Source organism: Meleagris gallopavo, chromosome 20 (genome assembly GCF_000146605.3).
Source record: "Meleagris gallopavo isolate NT-WF06-2002-E0010 breed Aviagen turkey brand Nicholas breeding stock chromosome 20, Turkey_5.1, whole genome shotgun sequence".
In the NCBI taxonomy this organism is placed as follows: domain Eukaryota; kingdom Metazoa; phylum Chordata; class Aves; order Galliformes; family Phasianidae; genus Meleagris; species Meleagris gallopavo.
Window position 1 is genome coordinate 5,732,631 of NC_015030.2, and position 24,742 is coordinate 5,757,372.

Genomic DNA, 24,742 nt, shown 5'->3' on the forward strand with positions numbered 1-24,742 from the left:
CATCTATGCAGCATCTTCTTTGGCCTCACATATTTTCAAGTTTACTCTGCTGTCTAATGACTTATCCCTGACTGGCATCCCGTATGTTGTGATGTTCTTTATCTGCAGCCTAATTAAAGTAAAATATACACTGTCTGTGTCTGGTTCAATTAAAAGGAATTGGACAGACTGGCCTCAGTGCTCTTCAAAGCATTTCACTGGGCTGTCCTGTCCCTGCAGGATGACTTGTCATCTCTTGAGACAGTATCTTCTTGAAGAAAGATGGAACAAAATGCCAGGCTGCATAACTAAAATTAGATCAAGATGTGTGTCTTTCTGCTCTAAGTTGTTTAGTTCACTTTCTGTAATGCCTCCTGTAGCCAAACTTGATTCACTCTCTTTCCATGAAGAAAGTGATTTTTCATTCTGCTGTTCACTTGATGTTGATGAGTGGTATTTTCCTTAGGTTCACTGTAGTGTTCTTTTGATGTCTGTGGTTAATTGATCATGCTTACAAGACAGTAATTTATCCTTTTCTTACTCTCTCAAGCCCTTACTCTCCCCTTTTTTTTACACACCTGACCAAGAGGTCATCTTTAATACAAACCCACCGTTTCCCCTACAAATGGTGTTCTGTGTCTTGCTGGAAGTTGTCCCTGCAGATGGTGGTGCCAGTGTGTCTCCATTAACCAGCTGGCAGTGGTTTGGAGCAGTCAGCCACCCTTCCTTCAGCTACAACCACTTCACCCTGCTCATTTTTCTGTTTTTAGTGGCCAACAAAGTTCGTTGCAGCCTTCCTTTGAAGCGTGGGACAGGTGCACACAGTGAGAACGGATTTGTTTTGGTTCTGTTGATGGTTAATGCAGGAGAGCAAGGTGAAAAAACAACAAACAAGCAAATGGAAAAGGCAGTGACGTGCACAGCCGTATCTTCATTCTGCAGTTTCATTTATAGTCAACAGCTATCCAGCAGACTTGAAACGTGATTGGTCTTGAAGCAAAAAAGTGCTTTAGCAGCATGGCTGAAGGCAGCGCTCCTTGTGAACTGCACTTCCTTGCACTGTCAGGTTTTCTATGGGATATTTCCCTGCCCTGGCTGTGGTTGAGCCTGCTGCATCCACAAAATGCTCTGTGGTTGCATCCAGAGTTGCTGTGACTACACAGAAGTATTCCCCAATTTTCTTCAGCGGGTACTTAATCATCTTTTAAAACAAATTGAATTATTCTGTGGAAAAGCAAATCTTTTATTTGCTTATGATATCATAGAATTACAGAGAGAACAAATGGGAATTTTTGCTGGCAGTTTGGGTGACTCAGTGAGGGCTGATGGAGAATCTGTTAAGTGCTTCAAATTGAAGTTTGAGATTTAGCTACAAAATTCATCATCCCACAATAGAGAGGAAAATTGTCAGTGCATAAGATGAAAATTTACTAAAGCTAGATGAGGAAATTCAATCTGAATTCTTTAAGAAGCTAGAAACTATCAGCCAGCCAGTAATGAGGCAGCAAATGGAGAAGCCAACCCTTCATATTAGCACAGCTTTTGGTGAGCTCTCTGCAAGCTTCTTACTGCTGCCTTTGTGTTTTCCAATTTCAGACTGATTTTATCAGAAAGCAGTGCATGGCATCTCAGGACGTGTTGTCCATCCTGCACCTCAGTCCTTGTGACTTAATTCCCTGTTCTACCAATTAATTCATCCCACCACTTCCTCTCCTGGCTATTTCCCCACCTGTTTATAGGGACAGAGAGTTTCCTTCTCGAGGACGGAGAAGTGAAGATAGGGAGAAAAATTTTCTAATCAAGAAGAAATGGAATCTCTTCCTTAATAAGGGCTCCATTTGGGTTATTACAGTGAGATATTTCAGGCGTTCATTTTAAGGCCATCTGAGAAGATTGTGGCTTTGAAAGATACTGAATATTTAAAACGAGTGTTCTAAGATGTTCTGAATTCTCGAGGGGTAGATTAATAACTTCAAGCTAAAATATTTCAAAATAAGAAAGTTATATTCCAACGAGTTTTTTGCCTGCTTAAAATAACCCAGCTGTGAAACTGGAAGTATGTGGTACTAAGTGTTCTTTGTTCAGAGTTTAAAAATAATTCAAAACCCCAGAGATCTGGAAGCAGATGTCTTTGCTTCAGAAGGCCCCAACAATGGGAGTATCTCACTCTCAGCATGCTGATTTCCTATTCACACGGACCCCATTTATGCACAGCAAAGTTTCTTTTTCCAAGGCTTCACAGCAATATGAGTTGCTTTGGTTTAGTTTTTGTCGCACAGTGTGTGCTTGGGTTGATTGCTGTTCTGTCTGATTCCCAGATGGACCACAGGGAGCTCAGCCTGAATGCCAGCAGGGTATCCCCAGGCTTCCAACCATGGGCTGGCTCCTGCCTGGCCCCATCTCACGTGCTGGGCTCAGCACATGCGTTACGTTGGGAAGCAGCAATGAGCTGTGAGATCTCCCATGGGCTCTCTCATTTGGTCTTTGTTCCTGGCTGGATTTCTTCTCTAACAATCCTGCTGCCTTCAACGGCTCCATACAGATGCTCTCCTCTTTGAACGGAAGTCACATTTTTAATAGGTTGCCATTTTAACCCATGGTTCTCAGGATAAATTACCACTTTATTGGATCGTCTGCTTATTCTGCATTGTTTATTTCATAACGCTGTGGGCAGGATAACCAACCCAGTTACGTGAACATAATTATATGTTTTAGCAATAAAAGCTGTAGGTAAAGATATAGCATGAAATGCTTCTTTAACAATACAATAATTAATACTTTCTTGTGTTTTTCTTCCATAGCTTTTCATTGTTCATTTTTCAGCCTGCAGTTTACATCTTTATCAATGCATATATATCCTTCTCCAGGGTGGAGCTCTTTTAAGCACAGAATCTCAGTTAAGAAACATTCCGTGTTCTTATTTCAGACATTATTTCACTCTGTGTATTCAGCACTTCTTTGCTGAACAGAGAGAGCTTTGATTAAAAAGTACCCACTGATTCACAGACGTTGATTAGACAGACATGAAGATGTTATCCTGTTGGGTTTTTTATGTAGTTACTTGGTGCAGTGTCAGGGCAAGCTGAAAATAAACTCTTACTAAATTCTCTTAAATTAATGATATGTAATTTGCTTTCAGGGAAAGATTTGAGTGACTCTCAGAGAAAAGAAAAAGGAGGTTTAGTTCAGCAGACAGCAGGCATTCCTGTGAGCTGCTGGCTCAGCTTTGTGCAGCAGAGCTGCTCTGCATGGGGAAACAGGGATGTGGGGATGCAGGGATGCAGGGGAGTGAGGCTGCTCCCTCCTGCAGCCTCTGAGACAGCTGTGCCAGGGCTCACAGCTGAGCAGCACATCACTGTCAGGCTGGGAGCTGTAGTTTCAGGTGTGCTTTAATCCAGAGGGACCTGGGATGTGCCATTTTTACCTGCTGCTTGTTTGGGGGAAAAGCTCTTTCTAAAGAATCAGCACTACTTGTTTGAAGAGATGTAGGTAGATCGCAAACATTTGTCTCACTGGGAATACAGTATTTTGATGGAGTTCTGTGTATTTGGTTCTGTGCTTTTGGGAAATTACAGTTTCACAGAAAGTGGACTATTCATTTGCACTGTAAAATCAAAGCTTGGAGTATGTTGCAAGTCCATAGACTACTACCTACTTGCCGTGCTGTTTCCATTGCTGGCCATCAGAGATGCCATGTAGGGTTCTGACTTTCTAAAAGGAAAAAGAAAAAACAACTCACAACACAATATTGCCTATTTTATTGAGGTACCATAACATATCTGCAGTGATGGTGAGTGTGGGGTTTGAAAGCCACTGCATTTTGGCAATGTCCAGAGAAATGGTGAGCGTTCAAGTGCAGAAGGAGCTCAAACTGCCTCAAAGTGCCACCTCAGTGCTGTGAGCATTGCTGGAGGAGCAGCTGCTAAGGCAAAAGAACAGACTGAAGGATGGGATACAACTTTAAATCCACCCCTGGTTGGCCTCTGTCACCATCCACTGATCATGAGCCCAGATGGATGGGATGCGTTCAGCTGGCAAAAGATGCAAAGCTGGAATGTTACAGCGCCCTGTGTACTTGGTAAAAACAAGTGCCCAGCTGCTGGACTTCATATAAGAATTAATATCTCTCCACTGTGCATGCTGCTTGCATTGAATGTTTGAGAACTTCTGCTCTTGTGGTGGTTTGTTGAATGAGACTTCAGTTATCCGCTCTTTGTTAGCTAAAATGTAGCATAATATAAAAAGGAAGGACAAGAGATGAGAGAATCTTCCACCGATGCCTGAAGCAGCTCTGTGAGACGGGCAGCTCTGTGGCCTCAGCTCTGATCCATCCGACCTGATCAAACCTGCTGAGATTCCATCCCCTTTCTCTCCTCCATGGTGACAGAAGAGCTGCACACCTCTATGCAATACATCTGTGCTTTCCAAATGTATTTGGTTTTGCTAATGTTTAAGATAAAAAGGAGAGGGGGAGACCTTTTGCATTCTTCCGAGGGGGTTTGGAGTTTTAGAACAAGATTACTTGAAAATCTTGAGAAGAATGGATAAGCAGCATCTCCTGTGTTAGGGAACCTGCCACGGCATGGTGGAAGGCAGCTCCACGTGGCCTTTGTGACTGTCCACATGTCTGTAAGACTTCCTCTCTGCCTGGCATCAGCTGCTAACCGGCTGTGCTGAGCCCAGTTGCTCTCTCCGTAGGACAATGCATTTTGGAACATGGGCTGTTTGGCAAGCTCAGCTTTTATTCTGTTTGGAAAGGACTTTCAGATTCAAGAGGGACATTACCATGAAAGTAAAACGTCTCTCAGTGCTTTAATAGAAGCTTTCCAAGGAGATAACACAGTGCTGAGAGTGCCTGCCCTGTGCACAGGGGAAGGGAGGCTGCTGCAACTGCTTCTGTGTTATAAAGAAAAGCAGTGGGTGAATGCAGCACCGAGCTTCTTCTCTGTGTACTTAAACTTTGATTAAGCCATGGTAAAAGCCCGTTGTCGATGCCTTGCTGCTGCAGAGTCACCTCATTTGTTGTGCCTGACATGAAATATGTAAAAAATGAAAAATAATGAAGCAAGACCTTGCTCTGTCATGCTTAAAGGAGCTGTGGGAGTAGGATGGAATGGGACTTGATAAATTAATGATGCTAAGTGCTGAAGGAAAATGGAAAAGTGATAAATGTAAGTAGAGAGGTGCCAATCTGCAGTGCTGTGATTGACGAGCCAGGCACATAGGTAATGGCAGAAACTGTGGGCAAGGATATAAAGGAATGCGTTGAATTTAAAGCAGTTGGGTGAATTTGGGACTAGCAATTAACTGTGCTCAGCGGAACAGTGAATTAATTCTATAGAAAAGCATGTGTTTAACAAAATACATTTGTTTAAATCGCTTTTATAAATATGTTTATTTTAGGGAGGATGTGATCTTATAAATATTTAACATTATTCCAGTTTTTTATCTTCTAACCGTGTGTTTTGTTTTACTGCAAGCTGAACCTTCTTCCATCTGACGTTTGTGGTGAAGCTTCATTTTTGTTTGAAACTGAAGTGGTATTATTTGTGTTTTTCAATTCACATTTTCTTAAATAATGCATTGTCATAGATTTCTATGCCAAGTTCAATCAGCCGTGATCAATTCTGGTGCTCTTTTTGTGCTTTGTCTGTTACTGTTTTGCCTTGCTCATAGTAACCCAAGGGCACGTTAGTTAATTTTAAGCTGAAGCCCGTTGCAGCATTGCATGCTGGCTGGGGAGAGAGCAGTGTCTGAGGGCCTGGATATCAATAAGACAATTGGCTTAGGAGCAGAAGCAGCCTCTCCAGTTGGAGGGCAAGCTTCATTTCGCATTGCTTGCAGCTCAGAATGATGCATTAGATCAGGGCTGTACCTCCGTGCCTTGCCTGCACACACAGCAGTGGGATTGCTGGCTGCTGGGCAGGGAAGATGACGTGCACAGTGCAGGTCGTGGCTGGTAACCCTGGTGCCAGATGAATCAGAACTTCCTTCTTATGAATGTCAGCTCCCCTGCAACTTGTCTTTCTTAGCCTTAACTTCTTAACAACAGCATTCTGTCACAAATTGTTGGATGCCTTCTTTCAATCAGCAGATCTCTGAAGAGCAGCCTTGCAGTTCTCCACAACTGGTTTGCAGAGAGTGGCCAAACAGCTCATGCTCAGTGTGGAGCTGGACTTAAGTGTTGTTCCTGGGGCCAAAAAGCTGTAAGGCCACGATTTGTGTTTGACTGAAGTGAGGTTTCTGCTTCTTTGTCATGACCCACTGCATTACCCATTTTTATTTGCTCATCTCCACCATGAGTTTGTGGAGATGCCCTGGATCTAATCAGGACTACAGGAGTTGCTTCATGCTTAGCCCCGTGCCTTCCCAGGTCCTGTCCTCTCCCCTTCATGCAGATTTCCTGCATGACTGAGTTGTCTTGCATCTCTGTGGCCAGAGGACATTTTGCATTGTTATTATAGTTTTGTCATGCAGAGATTGCACTCATTAGGCAATGCAGGAGAACACTGTGACTACTTGATACAGTACATCTTTATTTCTTTAACTGGATAAAGCATTTAGTATGAATCTGAAATTCTTCCATTTTTTTTTTTCCCCAAAATCAAACTGCCATTGAGGAGCAGTGCATAAAACATACTTCTCTGCATATGAAATTCTCATTATAAGCTGCACTGGCAGCATTTATGTTACAGCTTCAACCAACTTCATGCTAATTGCATTATATTGGAATCTAGTAACTATTATGGGCATTACAGTGGTTTTATCTGAAACCATTTGTGTGCTTTGAACGTTCATCTGGAGGCAGTGAATGAATGCCTCCTCCTGTTTGTTCCATGGGATGGTGAGGAGGGGTTCTGTGGGCTGCCCGGTTTATAGATGTATATCTGCTTTGCATGGATGTTTTTCTGGGTTCCAATGGAGACACTCTGCTGCAGAAGGGTTTTTCCCACATCTTTTGTATTTTGTTTTATCTTCAATCTAAAAAGCAAAACAAAACAAAGAAAACACTTTGAATTTCCGTCAGGTTCTTCCTGATAGGCTGCAAATGTGTGCATTCTTCAGGCTGGGTGCTACAGAAGGCTGCATACACATTTTACAGAAAAATGCCTTTTTCATGCGTTCCTGCAGGCTTGACCAGTGCTAGCCCCATTTGTTTTCTAAGACACTTTGTTTTCTTTCCTTGTTCCTCGTGTCAGACTTCTACATGTTTATCATGTTACATTTTTATTTTTAGCAGGATTAATATTGTGCAATTCCATTTGTACTTGGGATTAATTTTAATAATTGTTTTCCATGCAGCCTTACAAAGGCTTAGCTAGCAGCACCACAAAAAGCCTCTGCTGATCCGCATACTGGGATTACAGAGGAAGGACAGTTTCTTTCCTGACTCTTTTCAAACATTACATTACTTGCAGATTAGGGAAAATGCAATTATTCTGCTCTCCTACATGCCAGGCAGTTTCCATAGATGTGCTTTACGTAACCCCTGACCGAACGTGGCACTGTAGGACCTTCGAGGAAGGTGATTTAACATCCTGCTAAATCTTTTCTCCCCTCAGCGATGGCATCAGTGCACAGAGCTCAGGGCTGTCTCCAGGTGCAGAGGGCACTGCCCAGGTGCTCATTGCAGGGCTTCCTGCTGCATTTGGCCAGAGTGCTGCGAAACAGGACAGCCAGGATGGAAAAGCTTTCCCTCACTTAAGAGAAGGTTATTTCATTCTTTATCTGATGCTCCTGAATCTGCATTTTCTGTAGGAAATTGACCTCATAGCACTCAAGGCAATGAACTTCACAAGCAATGTATGGCAGCATTTAGGACGTGGTTAATTTGCACTGGCTGGGGGATTGAATGCCGAACAGAAGTAAAGGGAGAAGTGTGCAGAAGGGCTTGACTTATAGGAATGTGAAGAGCACAAGGGGCAGAGCTGCTGGGATGTGCCACACGTCTGTGGAAGTTCTTCCCTGGTTTGTGCTTATATTGCCCATTAATGGGAGGTTACAGTGCATCTGGTGACATCCCCACTCACTGCAGTGCTTCCCAGAGCTATGCAGCCTTCAGCCCTAGGCCTCACAGAGGAATGTTCTTCCTCACAAGTGATTTCTGAGAAATAAGAAGCAGCAGGCCGAGCTCGCCTTCCTTCTTTGGGAGCGCTCAGCTACTTTGGGAGCAATGGCATGAGATCTGGGGAGCTCCTCTGGCATCAGCAGCCTTGAAAAAAATGCCTTCATTAGAGAAGGAGCATGAGGAGAGCTGCTTTCTCAAAGTGGTGTCTGTGGAAAGCTCTCAGAATGGGCAAACTCAAAAGATGTGATGTTGTAGTGTTCCTAAAAGGTTCGGGGAGGTCTTTGTGCATCTCCATCATTTCCTTTTGCTTTGAACAGCGCTGAGTTAATTGCCAGATATTAAATATTTATAGGTGATATCACGGAGCATTGCTGCATGCTGCAGGCCCTCCCCTGATGCCACTGGTCGCTGCTCTGCTGCTCACAGCCCTGCTGCCTTACTGGGCTTGGTTAGCAAACCTCACAAAGGCCAAACACAGCCCTGGGGACTGCAGGTTTGTGTCAGCTCCTGGTTTTCATCCAGCTGGGCTTTGTTCGTGGTCACAATGAAGCATTTTCCTCCCCAAGCATAACCCTGACTTTGAGATCTAAATCACAAGTAATGCTGCTGGATAGCTGGGAATCAAGAGGCTGTGCTAAAAGCTTGCCCTTCTTTTCCTGGTTTATTGTGCGCTGATAACTTTTTTTGCAGTTTTAGTATTGTTTTCTGAATTTTTACATCCACATATATATGTATACGTCCAGATATATGGTAACTTCTACACTGCTGTGTATAAGTGCTGTGTGGCAATGCAAGGGCAGGACTGAGCACAAAAGCTGTGTCATAGCATTTGTACAGTCAGCCTTCATAGGTTTTTTGCTTTAGCTGGGACTACTGACTGTTTCAAAAGAGAACATTCTGACTTTGCTATAGAAAACATACTGCATGCTCTATAAATACCAACAAGTCTAATGTCTCTATATTCCTTGGTCTACTAAATTTAATGTGCTTGAATTGCTTTTTTGAAGAAGGGTTATTTAGACATATGGAAAAACATCTGTTCAAGGCATAAATAAATAGTGTTTCAGTGGTTATACAATTCAAAAGACCATTCAGGGACTCCATGCCTCAGTCCCTACCGGGATGGGGTGAGGTATGAAAGCGACATTTCCACATCCAGGTGTAGGTTTGGAGCCAGCATCTGTCTGCATCAAACCCCTCCATTGCGGACATCTGAGATGGCTTCTGAAAAAATGTGCTTGGAGTCACTCCCACCCTCCTGCCTTAATTCTGATTATTTCTTGGATAAATGTGTTTTGCTTGCCTGCATGAATAGCGTGCAAGCTACAGCAGATGTTGAGCTGTTTGACCTGATGCCTCTGCTCTTGGGGTCACTGCTTTTACAGAGAAACCAACGGATTTCAAGTTGGGTTGGTTTTCAGCCTTTATCTCATTTCATTTTCTGTTTAAATTAGTGAAAGAAGGATAATGTGAGCTCTAGTTGAGGATATTGGGGAAAAAATGTAAATCGTATCATCTCTGGGATGAGCAAGTTGGCAGATACTGAAATTTTTAAAACCTGATGAGAAGATATTGTACATAAATGCATTAGTGTAGTTGGCATGCAACCTGATGTCCCACAGTCAAATGACATCAACATCCCTGCTTTGTGTTAAGTCCTTTATCACATTAATGAGGCACTCCACCTAACTGCATCTCAGCATCATTGGAAAGCACAGAAACTGCATCATTAATTCTAATATTACACAATTCAGCAAGGGAATTTGTTTAAATTACTTCCCCCATCTGATCAGTGTGAAACTCTACATTGTGAGAAGTGATCAAAGTGTAAAGGTGTACCTGGTGTTTAAAAGGGTATATGTCCAATATTAAATACACGAATAAAATGAATAAATAATAAATTACTTTTGAGGCATATACAGCTGTGCCACTGTCTTTCCAGTACTCCTTTTGAATCTAGATCACCAGCATCTCTAGTCCATCCTAAAACATTTCCATGCCAGAAGAATAGGAACAAAAGGCAGCCATCAAAATCAGTTGATTTGATGACCAGTTGTTTCTTGTAATTAAAAGTAATAATTTAGCGTGAATTCCAAGAGAGCACTGAAAAATCTGACTTTCAGTCATATTTGAACTGTGGGGAAGCTTTCTTCTATAAAAGTATGGAGATGGAAATGGTTGGTTAGTAACTGTCAGTATTGATTAAATACAATTTTCCTTCCTAGCCCACCTTCTGGAACCTCTTCCTATTAATAAGAAGTAAAAGTGGTCTTCAGTAACAGTCTGAAAACTGGAGTCTGAAAATGTTCTCAAACGAAACACAAGTTTGCCCGAGGATGGTGTGGGATGAGCTGGGATTTGTTTCCACTCAGAGGAAACACACCAGCTTCTTCTCAGATATGTTTTATTAACTTGGTAATGGCCTGGGGAACTTGGAGCTCTTTTAAGTGAAATATGAGCAGTGCAGATTGGGGTGGGCTCAGCCTGTTGGAGCAGTGTTGCTTCCTGGGGGATAAGGAAGGATGCAGGATTTGGTGTTCCTGCTCCAGCAGGAGATGTCTGAGATCACTGTGGGTAGAGCAGCCTGTATTTTCAGTGCATATCCTTAATACATCTCCCCTTCTGTCCTTGGTAGCGATCCAACCAGGTAGAGCCTCCATTTATGCCACTGGCATTCAGGATTTTATCTTTTTTAGCGTGCGTGACTTTGATTTAAATTCCTTCTGAAAAATCCATGTCACCCAGAAGATGCTCAATTATGACAATAGGGGTGTAGCAGCATAGAGCCATAGAATCAGCATTAGAGTTGGTTTTGAAGACATAATTCTGGTGGCACCGTGAAACTTTGGAGTCCCCTACTATGAAAGGACTTCAGTAAGTCATAATACAACGCTGCTTTGTTTATAAAATGCCCACGGCTGCAGCTTCACATGAGGCTTTTTGCATGTTTTATGCTGAAAAGCAAAGCAGTGATTTAATGCCTACAGAATTACAGTGAGTCCAGTGTGCTATCAGTGGGAATAAATTGATGATCAAAAGGGAGATTTTAAAAGGAATTTGTCAGTATCGTTGCTCATGAGCTGTTTTGTAATGTGCCGAAGCACAGTTTGACATTTGCAGCTGGTTAGCTGCGTGCTTTCAATTATTTCCCACTCCCATCTTTGATCCAGAAAAACGATGGAGTGGTTTCTGGCCAAGAAGTGGTGGCACTGCTGCAGGAGGGCACACGGGAAGCCGGGGCTGTGCAATTCTGCTTCCCTCTGCTGGAGCTGGAGCAGCTGCTTCTGCACACATATTGGGGCATGGACCAGTTTTTGAGTTCCTGCTCCTGTGTGCACCACATTGCCATGGGTGCCCACCTCTCCAGAAGCGTGTCTTAGCTTTGAGGCCAGTCCCTTCCAATTTAGTTATAATACACTGCATCCTGCTCTCCTTACAGAAAGTTGGAATTGCCCTAAGAAAAGCGAAAAATTCACTTTTCAGTGTGAGAATAACTGCAGTTTTAATACAGCCTGTCATTCATCACTGCTTAACAAATGCAGTGGTAATGCTTTTCCAATTGCCACTTTCTTAATTTTGATGGGTTTTGGAAACAGAAGTGGGTTTTCCCTTTGGAGTTTCACAATTAATCTACGCCAAGTTTAGTGCAAAGTTCAATTCTCTTGCAAATAGCAGCCATTATTTGGCAGTTCATCTGTCATATCCTGGCTTGGCTCCCCATGTTTACTATGAAATATGACTGCCAGCAACACTTTGGGAATTATTTAAAGTTTACATTGATTAAAAGGAGATATTTGAAAAAAAAATCTGCAGGATCTTACCTCTGGCTCAGTGGTTTACCTCTGCTGAGCAGCACTGACAAAAAGCAGTGTTATTTCCTCAGTTATGCACTGAATGCATATTTAATATTTGAAAATGTTGCACTGTATTAACAATTAAGAAGTGATAATTGCAGCTAATAATATAAGCAATTAAGTGGTGGTGGCAAAATAATTGTTATTACTAATATGGATTACAATTAAACTGTAAACTGTGGACATGAGAAGCCCATGTTGATACAGGGAACAACACGAGTGCTTTATCACCTGGGCTGGGTGATAAAGGAGCTGAGGCACCTCTCAGCTTTCTATGTTCATTCTCAGGCTTGCTTGCAAAAGAATAATTTGATGTTTGGCATTCTTAAATTTACCAAAATTAAAGCATGGGCTTGGAACAGAAAGTAGGATGAAATACTGCTGAAGAAACATCTCTCTTATTTGTTAGCCTTTAGAATGTTCTGAATGTTTTATTGTTTACTTCTATGAAAGAGATTTAAATAGCTGAGTTTCCTCCATGCAAGGATTCCATTTCAGCAGTAGTTTCAGTTCTGTTTTTCTTTGTCCTCTGACTTTCTGTGCTGTGACTAGAAGAAGCAATTTTGTGTATAGAGGATAACAAGGTACCATAGTCACAACGTACTGACTCTTAAAAACACATTATATATGCATATTTTTTCCCTCAATTCATTACATTATACTCATAAATGCCACTTATGCCATATATTAAACAGAACTATAAAGAACTCCTTATTCAGCATCATTAGGAGCTGTGATTTGTGTCCTTCTTAGCGACAGACGTGCTGACAAAAATAATGTTTAAGGATATATGTTTGAAAGGGAACAAATTATGTTTGTAAATACAAAATTAAGGCACAATTTCACTTCAAAAAGGTGCTTCAGATTGTTTGACAGGCATATATGTGGTCGAAGTCGGGTCATCAGATAACCATTTACTAAGGCAACGTTCCCATGACCCCACACCCATTGGCTGGATCACTAATAAATAATGAAAGAGACGTTCTCTGGAGCCACTCCATTTAGGTTGCCTGTGTTTACAACATAAATGTGGTTGTTAGCAGTTTGCATTTCGTGTCTCAGGCTGTGTAATAAGCACAGCTGTTGAAATCCAGTGTCAGTTTGAATTCTTGATGGAAGGTCTGTACTGATTACCTGGATAACAGCCCTATTCTATGTGTGCGGTGACAACTACTGCTTATAGATTCATCTTAAAGCTTAAAATCAGTGCAGAAAAGAACAACACAGAAGTGCTTACCAAAGCAAACAAACAAAAAACCTTCAGAAAGTATCACAATACTACATTATGAAGGCAAGATTTTGCTTTTTCATTGTCGTGTGTTCAATATGTTCAATACAGTTACCATTGGGAGTTCCCAAATTTCTCGAGAAAGCGTTCATAGCAGAAGAGCCTTATGTTTCTGAGGAAAGAGTTGGCAACTTTTCCATTCTGTATAACGTGTACTTTACTTTGATTCATCCTGAAAGCTTTTCTTGGCAAGTTGCTAGCTTAGTTTGGTTTTGATGACAATTTAATAATTCTTTTCTACTATGGAGCTGTATTAATCCCAATATAAACTGTAAGCAGAAGAAAGCACTCTGAGCCCTCATTCTGCAGTTGTATTTGTTGGGATGTTTTAATGCATGAAGGACCTGGTACTGCATCACTTCCATTCCCTGCCAACGCATGAGGCTGTGAAAGTCCAAAGGAAAAAAGAATGTTTGCAAAGATTGGTTTCAAACTTGGTTGTATTTTTTTTCAATGGAGAAGAACTGCAGCTCTTCCCAGATCTGATGAAGATTGTGCTGCAACAGCTTTGACTGAAATGCAGAGCTAAATTGTGCTTCCCAAATTTGTGTCAAACCGTATAGGTGAGACTGGAGGCAGTCCTGAAGGATATCCAAATGCATGTTCTCAGTTCTCTGAAGGGACCTCTTCCATTGGAGGGATGGCAGATGGATTTGGACCTGTCTTCAGTGTTTGTTTTTAAGGGATTTGGGTGCATTCCATTTCACTAGCCCTAAATTAAAAACCGTTTCCAAGCTGCCGGTGGCCTTAAAATGTCCTCACTATAAATTTCTCTGCTGGAAAATCAGACAGGAATAGCAGTCGCTGTAAAATATTTACTATGTGCCAAGTTAGAATTTGTTCTCTTTCATCTGCAATAATGTAAGTGATAAATTTGCAGCATTTCAAGATGATCCCATCTTAAACATCCTGGTTTTACAGTCATTTTACTGCATTTCAAATTAGCCCCTTAACAAACTGCTGCTTCTCTTCTGCCGTATTTTGTGTCGTCATTGAAGAGCGGTGATGATAGATTGTAAATAAACAGATGATAGATGACAGTCCAGCCACAGGAGGAATGCCGTCATTGTGTTTTATGTTTATGTACATATTCTTCTTATTCTTATGGCACATTCTTTCTGACAAAACCAAAGCAAAAGAAATATAAGAGTTGAGCACTAAAACTGTGGCCAATATATCAACAATCTTGTAAGGGTTATGAATAAGATACATGCTGGTCTATATTTTTTGGCAGTGTTGGAGGATTTTCAGTGTTTGAAGCGCTACATTAAAGATTCTCCAGTCTTATTTCTTATGACTCGTGTATCTTTTTGTTTATCCTGTAGGATCCCAGGAGCAAGCACAAATTTAAGATCCACACCTATGGGAGCCCAACCTTCTGTGACCACTGTGGGTCCCTTCTTTATGGGCTCCTACACCAAGGGATGAAATGTGACAGTAAGTTCAGTTTTGCTTTGTTACCAGACCGTATTTTTGAAAGCATGTGGAAACACCTCATAACAATTTCTTCTTTTCAGTGGAAAATACCATTTCAAATGTCAGCTATTTATAGGACTGTTGTATTTCAAGTGGATATTTCAGTCGAATAATAATAATCTAATGAAAACCTCTTCTGTTGCTGCGAAAGTGCTGCATGGACTTTGAAATGAGAGGAGTGCATTTGCTGTTGCTTTTGAGGAAACCTGTTTCAGGAGTGGGTAGATGAACACGCAGTTGAAAACCAGCATTTCAGTTTAGTGGCAGCCAAGATCCAATATTTCCCTTGTGTTTCATTTGTCCTGGAAGTCTGCTGCATCAAATTCTAATGATTGACTTAAACCCAAGTCCCTTCATGGCTGCTGCTGGCAGAAGTGCTCTGTTTTCTCAGGCATATTCCCAGCAGGTCTTTATTCTGTTTTTACTTTTTTTTTTGCACCTCGTTAATATATTTAAGTGTCTGAAGCAGATTATTTTCTTCAGTGTTTCATTCACTGTCCACAAAATGTATTGCAGGATGGAAACTAGCCATGTTGGTCAGTCAGAAAACATTTGGCTGTAATCTGCAAATGTTGCCAGCAATTAGACATAGTAATTTTAACTTTCACTCTGCTCAGTGTTTGCTGTGGAATCATATTATTAGTTTCTCACAGCTGTCTGAAACGCTTCTGTATCCACAGCTTGTGATATGAATGTGCATAAGCAATGTGTGATAAACGTCCCGAGCCTCTGTGGCATGGATCACACTGAGAAAAGGGGAAGGATTTATCTGAAGGCTGAAGTCACTGGTGACAAACTGGAAGTAACAGGTAAACAACTCGTTTTGAAACGTGGCAGGATTTTTAAAGGTGTTGTATACACTGTGAGCTGATGTGCTTTGGTCAACATCTTTGGGCATTGAAGCCCTTGGCAGAGTGTTTCCTTTTGGAAGCATGAGGATTTCATTCACTGCGTCTTTGAATCCAGAAACATTTTGAATCGAGAAATGCTTTATTAGCTGGCATTCTGAAGAATGCACACGCTTAAAAAATGAAGTGAAAATGTAAAGATGGAATAACTGCTTTAAAAAAAATCAGGAATGTTCATTAGAAAATGACTGTCATGTCTGTTTTCCATGTAGGAAGCAGCACAGTGGGATAGCTGACCATTTAGGAAGCTAACCATCATCTTCAGAACATGAGAAATGCTCTTAACTTCATCAGCTAAGGATGGATTTCCTGTATTTCAGAGTATTTAGTAAACATAGAAACTTGGACTCAATCCCAAATATTACTCCCAATGTATTATAAAGCAGTAATAATAAAAAGATCGTATTCTGTGAGGTTAAGGTTAACAACATAGGGAGAAGGGAGAGGAAGGAAGGAAGGAGAGGGCAGCAGTTCTGTTCCTTGGAAGTGCTTCTCCCAGGGCTTATCAGTAAGCTTTGGTTCCTCTCACCCACACACCCTGCCTCATTCCCAGTGAAACTGCAGAAAAACATGTGGAAATGTATTTTGCAAATTGAAGGACAATTTTGTACCCCTACATAGATGTGCTGCTTACCTCAAGCAAAACTTCCTTGTTTCATTATCAGAGAGCAGAGTTTATCACTCAGGATCCACTTAAGAATTTGTATTTACAGCCTATGTTTTGTTTGCTCTGTGTGTGCTTTCTGTTTAACTGAGGTCAGCTGATAATTGGTTCTAATAGATCAAGTGCAAAGCTGGTAGTGAACTTTACTGTTGTTTTTTCCTTTCTGTTGGACACTAATACTGTTCTTTATCCATTGGGCTGCAAAGTATTTATTCAGAGGGAGAGCACAGAGTGGAAATTGGATGAAATTGGCATAAGGGAATTAGGCCAAACCAAATCTGTTTAATATAAATTCAAGATGAAAGTAGAATTTCTTTTGACTCAGAATTCTCTTTCAGGAAATATTAAAAGCGCACTGAAGTTATCAAAAACAAAATAAGGGATGAGCTATCGTGTCATGGCAGGTGACCAACACTGCTTCTTCAGCATTGCGTCTCAACACATTGTAATGCTTATTACATGCTGGAAATTGGTTTTGTGAGCAGCTGAATTCACAAAGTCCACTCACTGAAGCAGGAACTCAGAACACTGTTGTTGTCACGGCCTGTTCAGTGTTGCAAATTCAAGGCCAAAGTTATGGCAGGACAAAGTAGAAGGTTTCCCAAAGCATCTGCTGTTCTGTCTTTACTTCTTGATGTGGTTGTTGGCAATCTGTGGATGTTGAGCATTGTTCCATTGTGTCAGCACTGCTGATTTCTTACACTTAGAGCCCAACCTTTGGTTAGCCCTGAAGTGGTCAGGCAGTCGGACTGATGATATCTGTAGGTCCCTTCCAATTGAATGGTTCTCTTCTTTTCTACACCAGAAAGATGTTCTTTCTACCTCCGCACTTCTTATTTGGGGAATGAATCACAAAAGGTACCATATCCCTTGTAGTCAGGATAAAGAAAATCAGGCCATCACGTTGGATTTTCACAGCTCACAGAAGCACTGAACTTCCCTTCTGTCACTGTTCATGCTTTTGTTATCTCTGCATCTGAATAACTCCAGATTCTTCTGTCAAACCTTGTAAAAAGCATTGAAAGGGAGAGGCATGATCAAATTTAGTTAGAAAGAATTAGAATAGATCCCAAGTGGTACTTAATTGTAGCTAACTTTTCAGATAGCTTCCTGTCGTGTAGGAGAGGCGAACTTGTCCAAGATGCTGTCATTAGGAGAAAGGTGCTTTCATTTTTTGGTATGAATGCGCTTGGCAACTGCTTTTATTTGTGTGCTTGTAGATAAAATACTTCCATCCAAAATTTAAGAAGGTTTCTGGACAAGAAGAATTTTTACGACAACCTTGTTGTAATAAGCTCATTAAGGTGCTGTTCTGTTTTTATAACTGGGGCTATGTTCTCTGTGTTATGTTCATATGCTTGAAGCTGTGTTCTCTATGTTACATTCTTAGGCATTTCCAAGGTTTCAAAAAATTTCTTTAAGTATAAATGGATTTCCCTGAAAATACACTTTTCTTTCTTTTTTTTTTTTATAAATGATACCATACAAATGTACTTATATATGCTGTAGTCAGACAAGCTGAGGCTTTTGTGCATGTTCAACAGCAAGACCAATTAGCGGTTCTCAGTTGGTTCATGAACGCTGCTAACCCCAAATTTCTAACTCAATCTATCTCCTGCTACAGCATCTCTTCTGAAATACTTACCGGCAAAACGTCTGCAGATCTCAGAGCTGCCTTTAGATTCAGGAAGGGGCTGGATTAAAAGTCTAGGATGTATAGGAGCTGCTCTTGGGTTTGAGCCTTTGCTGGATTCTTCTTCAAAAGAATGTCTCTGTAGGTGTTGAGCTCCTTCAGCTGAATTCCTTAATCTCTCTGCTCTGCATCCTGTTTTGGCTGTTAATTGGTTCCTGCTGAGCTCGTGTTCCTGTAGCCAGCCTCGACTGCCTGCAGAACAGTCATGCTGTTCGATGCAGACGTGGCACTCCGGTGGGCATCTTGCAGTTCCTTCTGTGGGCGGCTCCGCTTCCTTACTGGGAGGAAGGAGGGTGCCATGCTCTGAACGGTGATGGAGAGCTCTGTGCCTTGGGGAAAGTCACTGCTTGGCGCATAGCAAGTGGTGTTTGCTTCTGTGTAACAGCTCAGAAAGCATTGCAGTGGCTTTTCTTTCCAAAAAGGGCCACAGTACATGCATGTTTACTGAGTATTTTCACAATAAAGTAGGGTAAATAATGTTGTTGGGTTTTTTTTACCCACTGAGTACTAGGAAAGAGGCCAGCTGGAGCTGACCAGTGGTTCAGCCAGATTATCTAAAATATCAGAGCACTTGGGCAAGTTTTGAATTCAGTTGATCCTGGAAATGATTCAGTCCTATACATAAATATATTTAATGCTAGCGTGCTTCCATGTGTACTTCCAGTGCACTTCAGATCTTTGGTGTGGGTGCTTAAAGGTGGACAGGCAGTCCTTTCTACATGAGTGCTACAGACTAGGAGTGGGAGTTTTGTATTGATATTCTCTGACAAAATCTCACCACCTCCCCAGTGCCATTTTCAGTGCTCATTTATGTGGCAGTTCTTAAATATCAGCAGTTCATTTTATACCTACTACCTTGAGAGTTGGCTTTGGATATTAATACGTTATTGCAATTGCTGTAAATCAACTTGTCATAAGAACTCTCTTAATTGCTTTTTTTTTGCCATCACTGAATTTGTGACCCTTCCATAGAATGGGCCGTTAGAATTTTGCTTTTGCGTAGCAAAGCTGTTTCTGCTGCTCTTAATCTCTGTTGTTTTGCACTGAAATTTCCCCTTCCTGGTGTGTGCTACAAGTTTTGTCACCCTTACACTTACTTGCCAACCCACCGTGTAACCAGGGTTCCTTCTGAGCAGTTTTGCAGGTGGCTGAATCGCCTTTTTGATCTTTATTTTATTTTTGAATTATTTTTATAGCGAGCAAACAGTAACCTCTGTGAGAAAATAACCCCATCTGGTGCAGTGACATATAAAAAGCCACCACGCTGTTGGGCTCCCAGGAGCTGGGTCTGACAGCAGCTGCCCTCCCAGCAGCAGTGAGTTGCAGGTGCTGCTGAGGGCAGGGTGCCACGATGCTGCCAGCCATGGCACCCCACCGTTATCAGTTTATTAAAATATTTGTATGTACACACAGCCCAGAGCTCCCAGGTTCCTAAGTGTATTTTTCAGAGCTGAAAGAATACAGAAAATGTGGTTTTATTCTTCTGTCATGCTTCTGTGATTTAAAAGAGGAAACCTGGCCGTTATTTCTGGAGGCTGGGAGCGCAGAGCGGGCTCCAGCTATCACCTCCCCAGGAGTTCTGCACTCCCTGCTGTACATATTTCAAATTATTTATGAATGTCTGATGCTGAGCTACTCTATGGCACTGCATATTAATGTGCCATCATGCTGCTTGCCATGGAGACCTGGCTGAGCAGCCTCTGCCCAAAGAGGAGAGTTGGAGAGCTGCTGCAAATCACCGGACGTTCACCAGTTCTTTCCTTGAAAGACTCCTCCACACACACTCCTAATTTCATCTGTGTTTGCCTAGGTTATTAACTTTGTTTGTTACTGTCTTTCTTTGTTAGCATTAATTTCATAACATTCTGCAGCTGATTTTAAAAGGAAGACACGTGAGTGTTCAGGAGAGTTATCAGCTGTTATGTGAAGTCCCTATAAAGTGATCCCAAATAATTGCTTGTGTGTGGGAGGCATTTTTAATAACTCAAATAAGAATGGCATGTTTTACCTCACCAATACCTTCTGTGTTCTCTGGTATTCCCTGAACCTGCAGGGTTGCTGTGCTGCTTGCACAGAGGGAGGTGCCTTTCATAAACACCAACCCCTGTAGCCATTTCAGTCATTAAATTTTCTTTACCATGAAAAAGCAGTAAATGCACAGTATGGAAAAGAAATATTCGTTGTTCATAGATAGCCATCTGCATGCATGTAAAAAAAAACACCTAAAATGCTATTTGCATAAGAATTTGAACAAATCAGTATTAGAAATTTAATAATCAACCCCTTTTCAGACAATTTGATAGAGCAGTAGTCAGTGTTTGTGTTAAGGCTTGTGTTTTATTATGTAGTTATACTGTCAGTACTTGGTATTCTTTTATAAAGGTAATTTTTATAGAGGTAATCTGATTTTAAACATAAAGTACAGATGCCCCTGTGACGTTTCCAGCTGGAAATGAAAGCAGAGAACCTACTGCAGGTCTTATTAAGTAGCATTAGAGTTGATGGTACCCTTTTATTAGTAGGAGAGACTGTCTTAATAAAAGACAGAGGAATGAAGCATGATGGAACACCAGTTCATTTTTCATCTTGTTCTCAGGAGGAAATTAATTCCTTATCCATTTCTTGTGTGTAAGTCACCTGTGAAACACAGGCATCCCTGCAGCCTACATTCATTACTATGGCATCTATGGGAGTCAGGAAACTGGGAGTAATGAGCAGGCAGGGGTCTCAGGAGAGGTACATAAGAAAATTAGCAGGGGTATGGTTATGTAGAAGATATGTCTCATATTGAGAAGCCATTTTAGTGGCCAAGCACTGTGTGGAAATGGTCTGAACAGCAGGATTTGGGGGGATTCAGTTGTACATCTGTAATTGTAATTCGCTAGAGTTTTAATGCTGGAAGTCAGAGCTCTGAGCTAACAGTGTTCTCCCTCTTCTTTTGCTTCACTGGAGAGCTTCCCAGGCAGGACTGTTTACCTCTTTCAAAAGCATCTATTTGCATTCACTGGGAGATTTCTGCTCCTCTAAGAAGCCTGTAGGGAGTGAGAGATTGGCAAGCAACAGTTGCTGTGATTAGTAAATCATTTTATCATCAACTTTTGAAAATTCAAGGAAAAGGTAGTTGTGACTCATTAAAAGGAACTGAGTGAATTTGTGCTGCAAATAGCTTTGCTTTGTTTTAGGGACAGAAGCATTTCTTTACTCATTCCTGTGGCTAAATCTATTTGCTGACACCACATGAAGTCATAAATCCATAACTGTGTATTGTTTGTGATGTTTGACCCATACATTCCATGAAAAAAGTTCACATGTTGTCATCCAAACTCTGAAATGCTGCCTGAATTTCCTCTCTTCACACAGAGTGACTGTTGTTCTCTGCCATCCCACTCTTCTTCTTTAGATGTTTATTTAAGTATGAGTACCTAAGAACCAGCTCTGTGTTTGCTTATGTCCTTACACTACTGGAAAAATGAATATCCCAATTTTAGGCACAGCTTCTGGAGGCACCACAGTGATAGCAGTGACACGTCATCGAATGGAAGAGTCATCAAACAGCCCATATCTTCTGCTGACTAGGCACATATGATCGCTTCTTCATTAACGATAAGGAGGAAGGTCGTCCCTTTTCCTTGTGGCATGTTGGCAGTGTGGGCACACTTGATTTGTTGGAAACTTGAGCATATGCTTCTCTTCACTCCCTGTTGTCTGTGTGTGTTCTCAGTCCCAATTGAAGAATCTAATCTGAACAGGTCATTAGGGAATTAACTCATACCAGCTACCTTGCTCAGTGCAGAAATCACCATTGTGCTCAGAAAACTGGCAGCTGGTATTCTGTGTTTCTTCCAAGTTCCTCTTGGTGCTCAGTTTAATTAACTAATAATTGTACAGCAACAAGTGTTTGCTTGTTTTCTTTGCAGATGCAGCAGAATTTTCTGCTGTAATTCAGCCTCAGTTCAGTTATTTTCTTGGATTTATTTTTCATTTAATTTTGTTTCAACCACACATGAGAGAGAGCACCTGTGATGGTAAGGGGGCACCTCTGCTTCCTGCCATCCCTCTTGTGGAAAGCTGACCTGTCTTGATAAGAGTAGAATGCCCTCAAAGGGATGGACCGACCATCAAGACATTAATTCCTAATAAATGATATTTAGCAAAATATCATCATGCCATTTCCTCAAGAAAAAGTGCTACCAGTTGGAAATAGATGTCTAAGGGTGCTAATTACACAAAAATACGAATGGCCCAAATAAGGAGCGAGATCGTGACTACTTTAGCAGCCTGTATTTAGTGTACGTTGCATCTTTCTTTCCAAGTGCATCTTTGAGCTGCACTTCTTTTTGTGTTTAAAGGGCTTTTTCCTTATTCTGTGTCTCCTACAAAAGAGGAGCAGCCTCACACATGCAGTCGGTGGTGTTTCCCAGGCTCAGCAGCACATACAGACGCCAATCCTTGTCAGCCCGACTGGTTTGGGTGGGACGGCGTTTCACAACGCCTGAAATCCAGCCTGTTTGTGAGCTTCTGCAGAAGCTGATGGCAGAATGCCATTGACACATAATAAAACCTTGCACGCCGTGCGTATAAATGTCGTGTGGGCGTCGTGCTGGTCCTCTGCAAGATGGAGGGAAGTGCTGCCTTGCTCATGCATTGTGATACTCCACTCGTCTGCAGTGACTTCTGAGCTGCCCTGCGAAGCCCCACACCTGTGGCAGGAATCTCAGCCAGATCCCCAGACGCTGCTGAGCCATTGATAAAGGCGATCGTAGCCCACCATTGCCCATGCTCCTTGTTCTGCACAGAGATCTGGCCATGTGGGGTAAGTCCCACAGGCAGGTTGCTGGCCATCCTTGTCTCTGGGCATCAGTAGCAACATGAGGGCTATGAACTCACTTTGTGCACTCTTCTGCCGTTGTGAAAATAGATAAGTATGAAAATTGTATATGAAAATACCATTTTTGTGAAGGCAAAGTTAAAACTTGTCTTCCCCGTGCTTTTACTTTGGGTGCCATCTCGTGACAACTCTCACAGTGATTCCAGCTGACAGCTAACAAGCAGTGAATCCAAGGGAAGTTTAGTACCAATAACATGTTGTATAAAATAGCTCTTCTTGGAAATCTGTTCTGATCCAACTATTGGCCTTATAGAATTTGTCTGATAGTTGTGGAACCTAAGATTGATGAGTAAATAAAAGCACACAGAAATGCTCCCTGCTTAGAAATGTATAGAGATGAGCTCGGATGTTTAATCATTCCATTCCAGGAAAGAGCTGCTTCATTCCATTTAGAATGGCTCTCATCTCCTGTCACTTCTCTCTACCAGCCTTACAAATACTATCAAGTGCAACCTTACTTTACTATTTTCTTCCATGCCAAGTCTGACCACACAAGTTTTTCATCTTATTTGTGTTACCTTTCAACATACTTCTTTTGATTTGGTTTGACTTGTTACTATGTTGTTAACAGTGATTTTTAATCCCATATAAATCAGCAATTTGTTTTATATTGACAGTGCGAGAAGCAAAAAATCTAATTCCCATGGATCCAAATGGGCTTTCAGATCCTTATGTTAAACTGAAACTTATCCCAGATCCCAAGAATGAAAGTAAACAAAAAACAAAAACCTTCCGTTCTACCCTGAATCCACACTGGAATGAGTCATTCACATTGTAAGTTTAACCCCTTTCAACGTAATTTCTTATGTGTTGAATCATTTATTTGAGTTTTGCACTCAGAATGCTATTTCTCTCCTTTTCAGTAAATTAAAACCTACAGATAAAGATCGACGGCTCTCTGTAGAGGTCTGGGACTGGGATCGAACAACCAGGAATGATTTTATGGGCTCTCTTTCATTTGGGGTGTCAGAGCTCATGAAAATGCCAGCCAGTGGATGGTAAGAGTTTCTGAAAAGAGTTTTAAAATAGTATTTTTCTTCAGCATGATTACTCTATCTCTTATTCATTGCAAATACAACTAAAACTGGGAAACATGAGCTATAGATAGCAAAGGAGGATAATTAAAGGAAGCTTTCCTTTTGTTATGTTCATGAAGCTTCTGCTGGAACCAGGAGTTGCTGCAAACTCATGGCCTTGTGATACACATTTTATTTTTATCTCAAATATGATATACTCATTATGAAGCATATCAGCTATGTATAGCAAGCTAAAGTACATTTGAATAGGTTTTATATAATGCCATCTTATTACGTGCCGAACTACGGGTAGAACTCGCCAGACCTCTCAAAGAGTATGACTTGTTGGAGGGAATGATTTAGGGCTATAGAAGCACTGGAGTCTTTTCAGGGTTGATTTCTTACACCATGTCACAAGATGGTTGAGATGAGGTCCTTGTCTTGATTTGACATGTGTTTTGCAATTAAAGATACAATTTTATTTGAAATATATTCTGTTTCTGTATCTCCTTTAGAACTCAGAATGTTCTGTTCTTTACATACAGGTGGCATTGATACAAACCAGGCATAAACAGACATAACTCAGATTTTATATCTGAAAGGAGTAGAAGTATAAAAACACCATTTTTTTTCTCAAATGTTCCATAGGTACAAGCTACTGAATCAAGAAGAAGGTGAATATTATAATGTTCCAATTCCAGATGCTGATGAAGATGGAAATGCAGAGCTCCGGCAGAAGTTCGAGGTGAGGATTAAAGCTACCTCTGTATTGCATTTATTTTTTAACCTTACCAAAAAAAAACAAAACAAAACAAAAAAAAACCACCCAAACTGTTAAAAGTTTTAGTGTTATTAGTATCATAGAATCTAGCTTCTGTTGCTTGTGTCAGGAGTATGACCTTTGGGTT

The 24,742-nt window shown here is 41.2% G+C and overlaps 1 protein-coding gene across 2 annotated transcripts in view; it reads left to right on the forward strand.

The window, feature by feature from the left end:
- The window catches only part of PRKCA (protein kinase C alpha), a 109,488-nt gene that overhangs the window by 53,131 nt on the left and 31,615 nt on the right, over positions 1-24,742 (forward strand). For both annotated transcript variants that reach the window (XM_031556329.1, XM_031556330.1), the window contains exons 3-7: positions 14,515-14,626; positions 15,346-15,474; positions 23,436-23,592; positions 23,682-23,816; positions 24,483-24,579. In XM_031556329.1, the coding sequence (XP_031412189.1) occupies positions 14,614-14,626; positions 15,346-15,474; positions 23,436-23,592; positions 23,682-23,816; positions 24,483-24,579 (531 nt within the window). In that variant the 5' untranslated portion in view covers positions 14,515-14,613. The remainder of the gene's footprint in view (positions 1-14,514; positions 14,627-15,345; positions 15,475-23,435; positions 23,593-23,681; positions 23,817-24,482; positions 24,580-24,742) is intronic.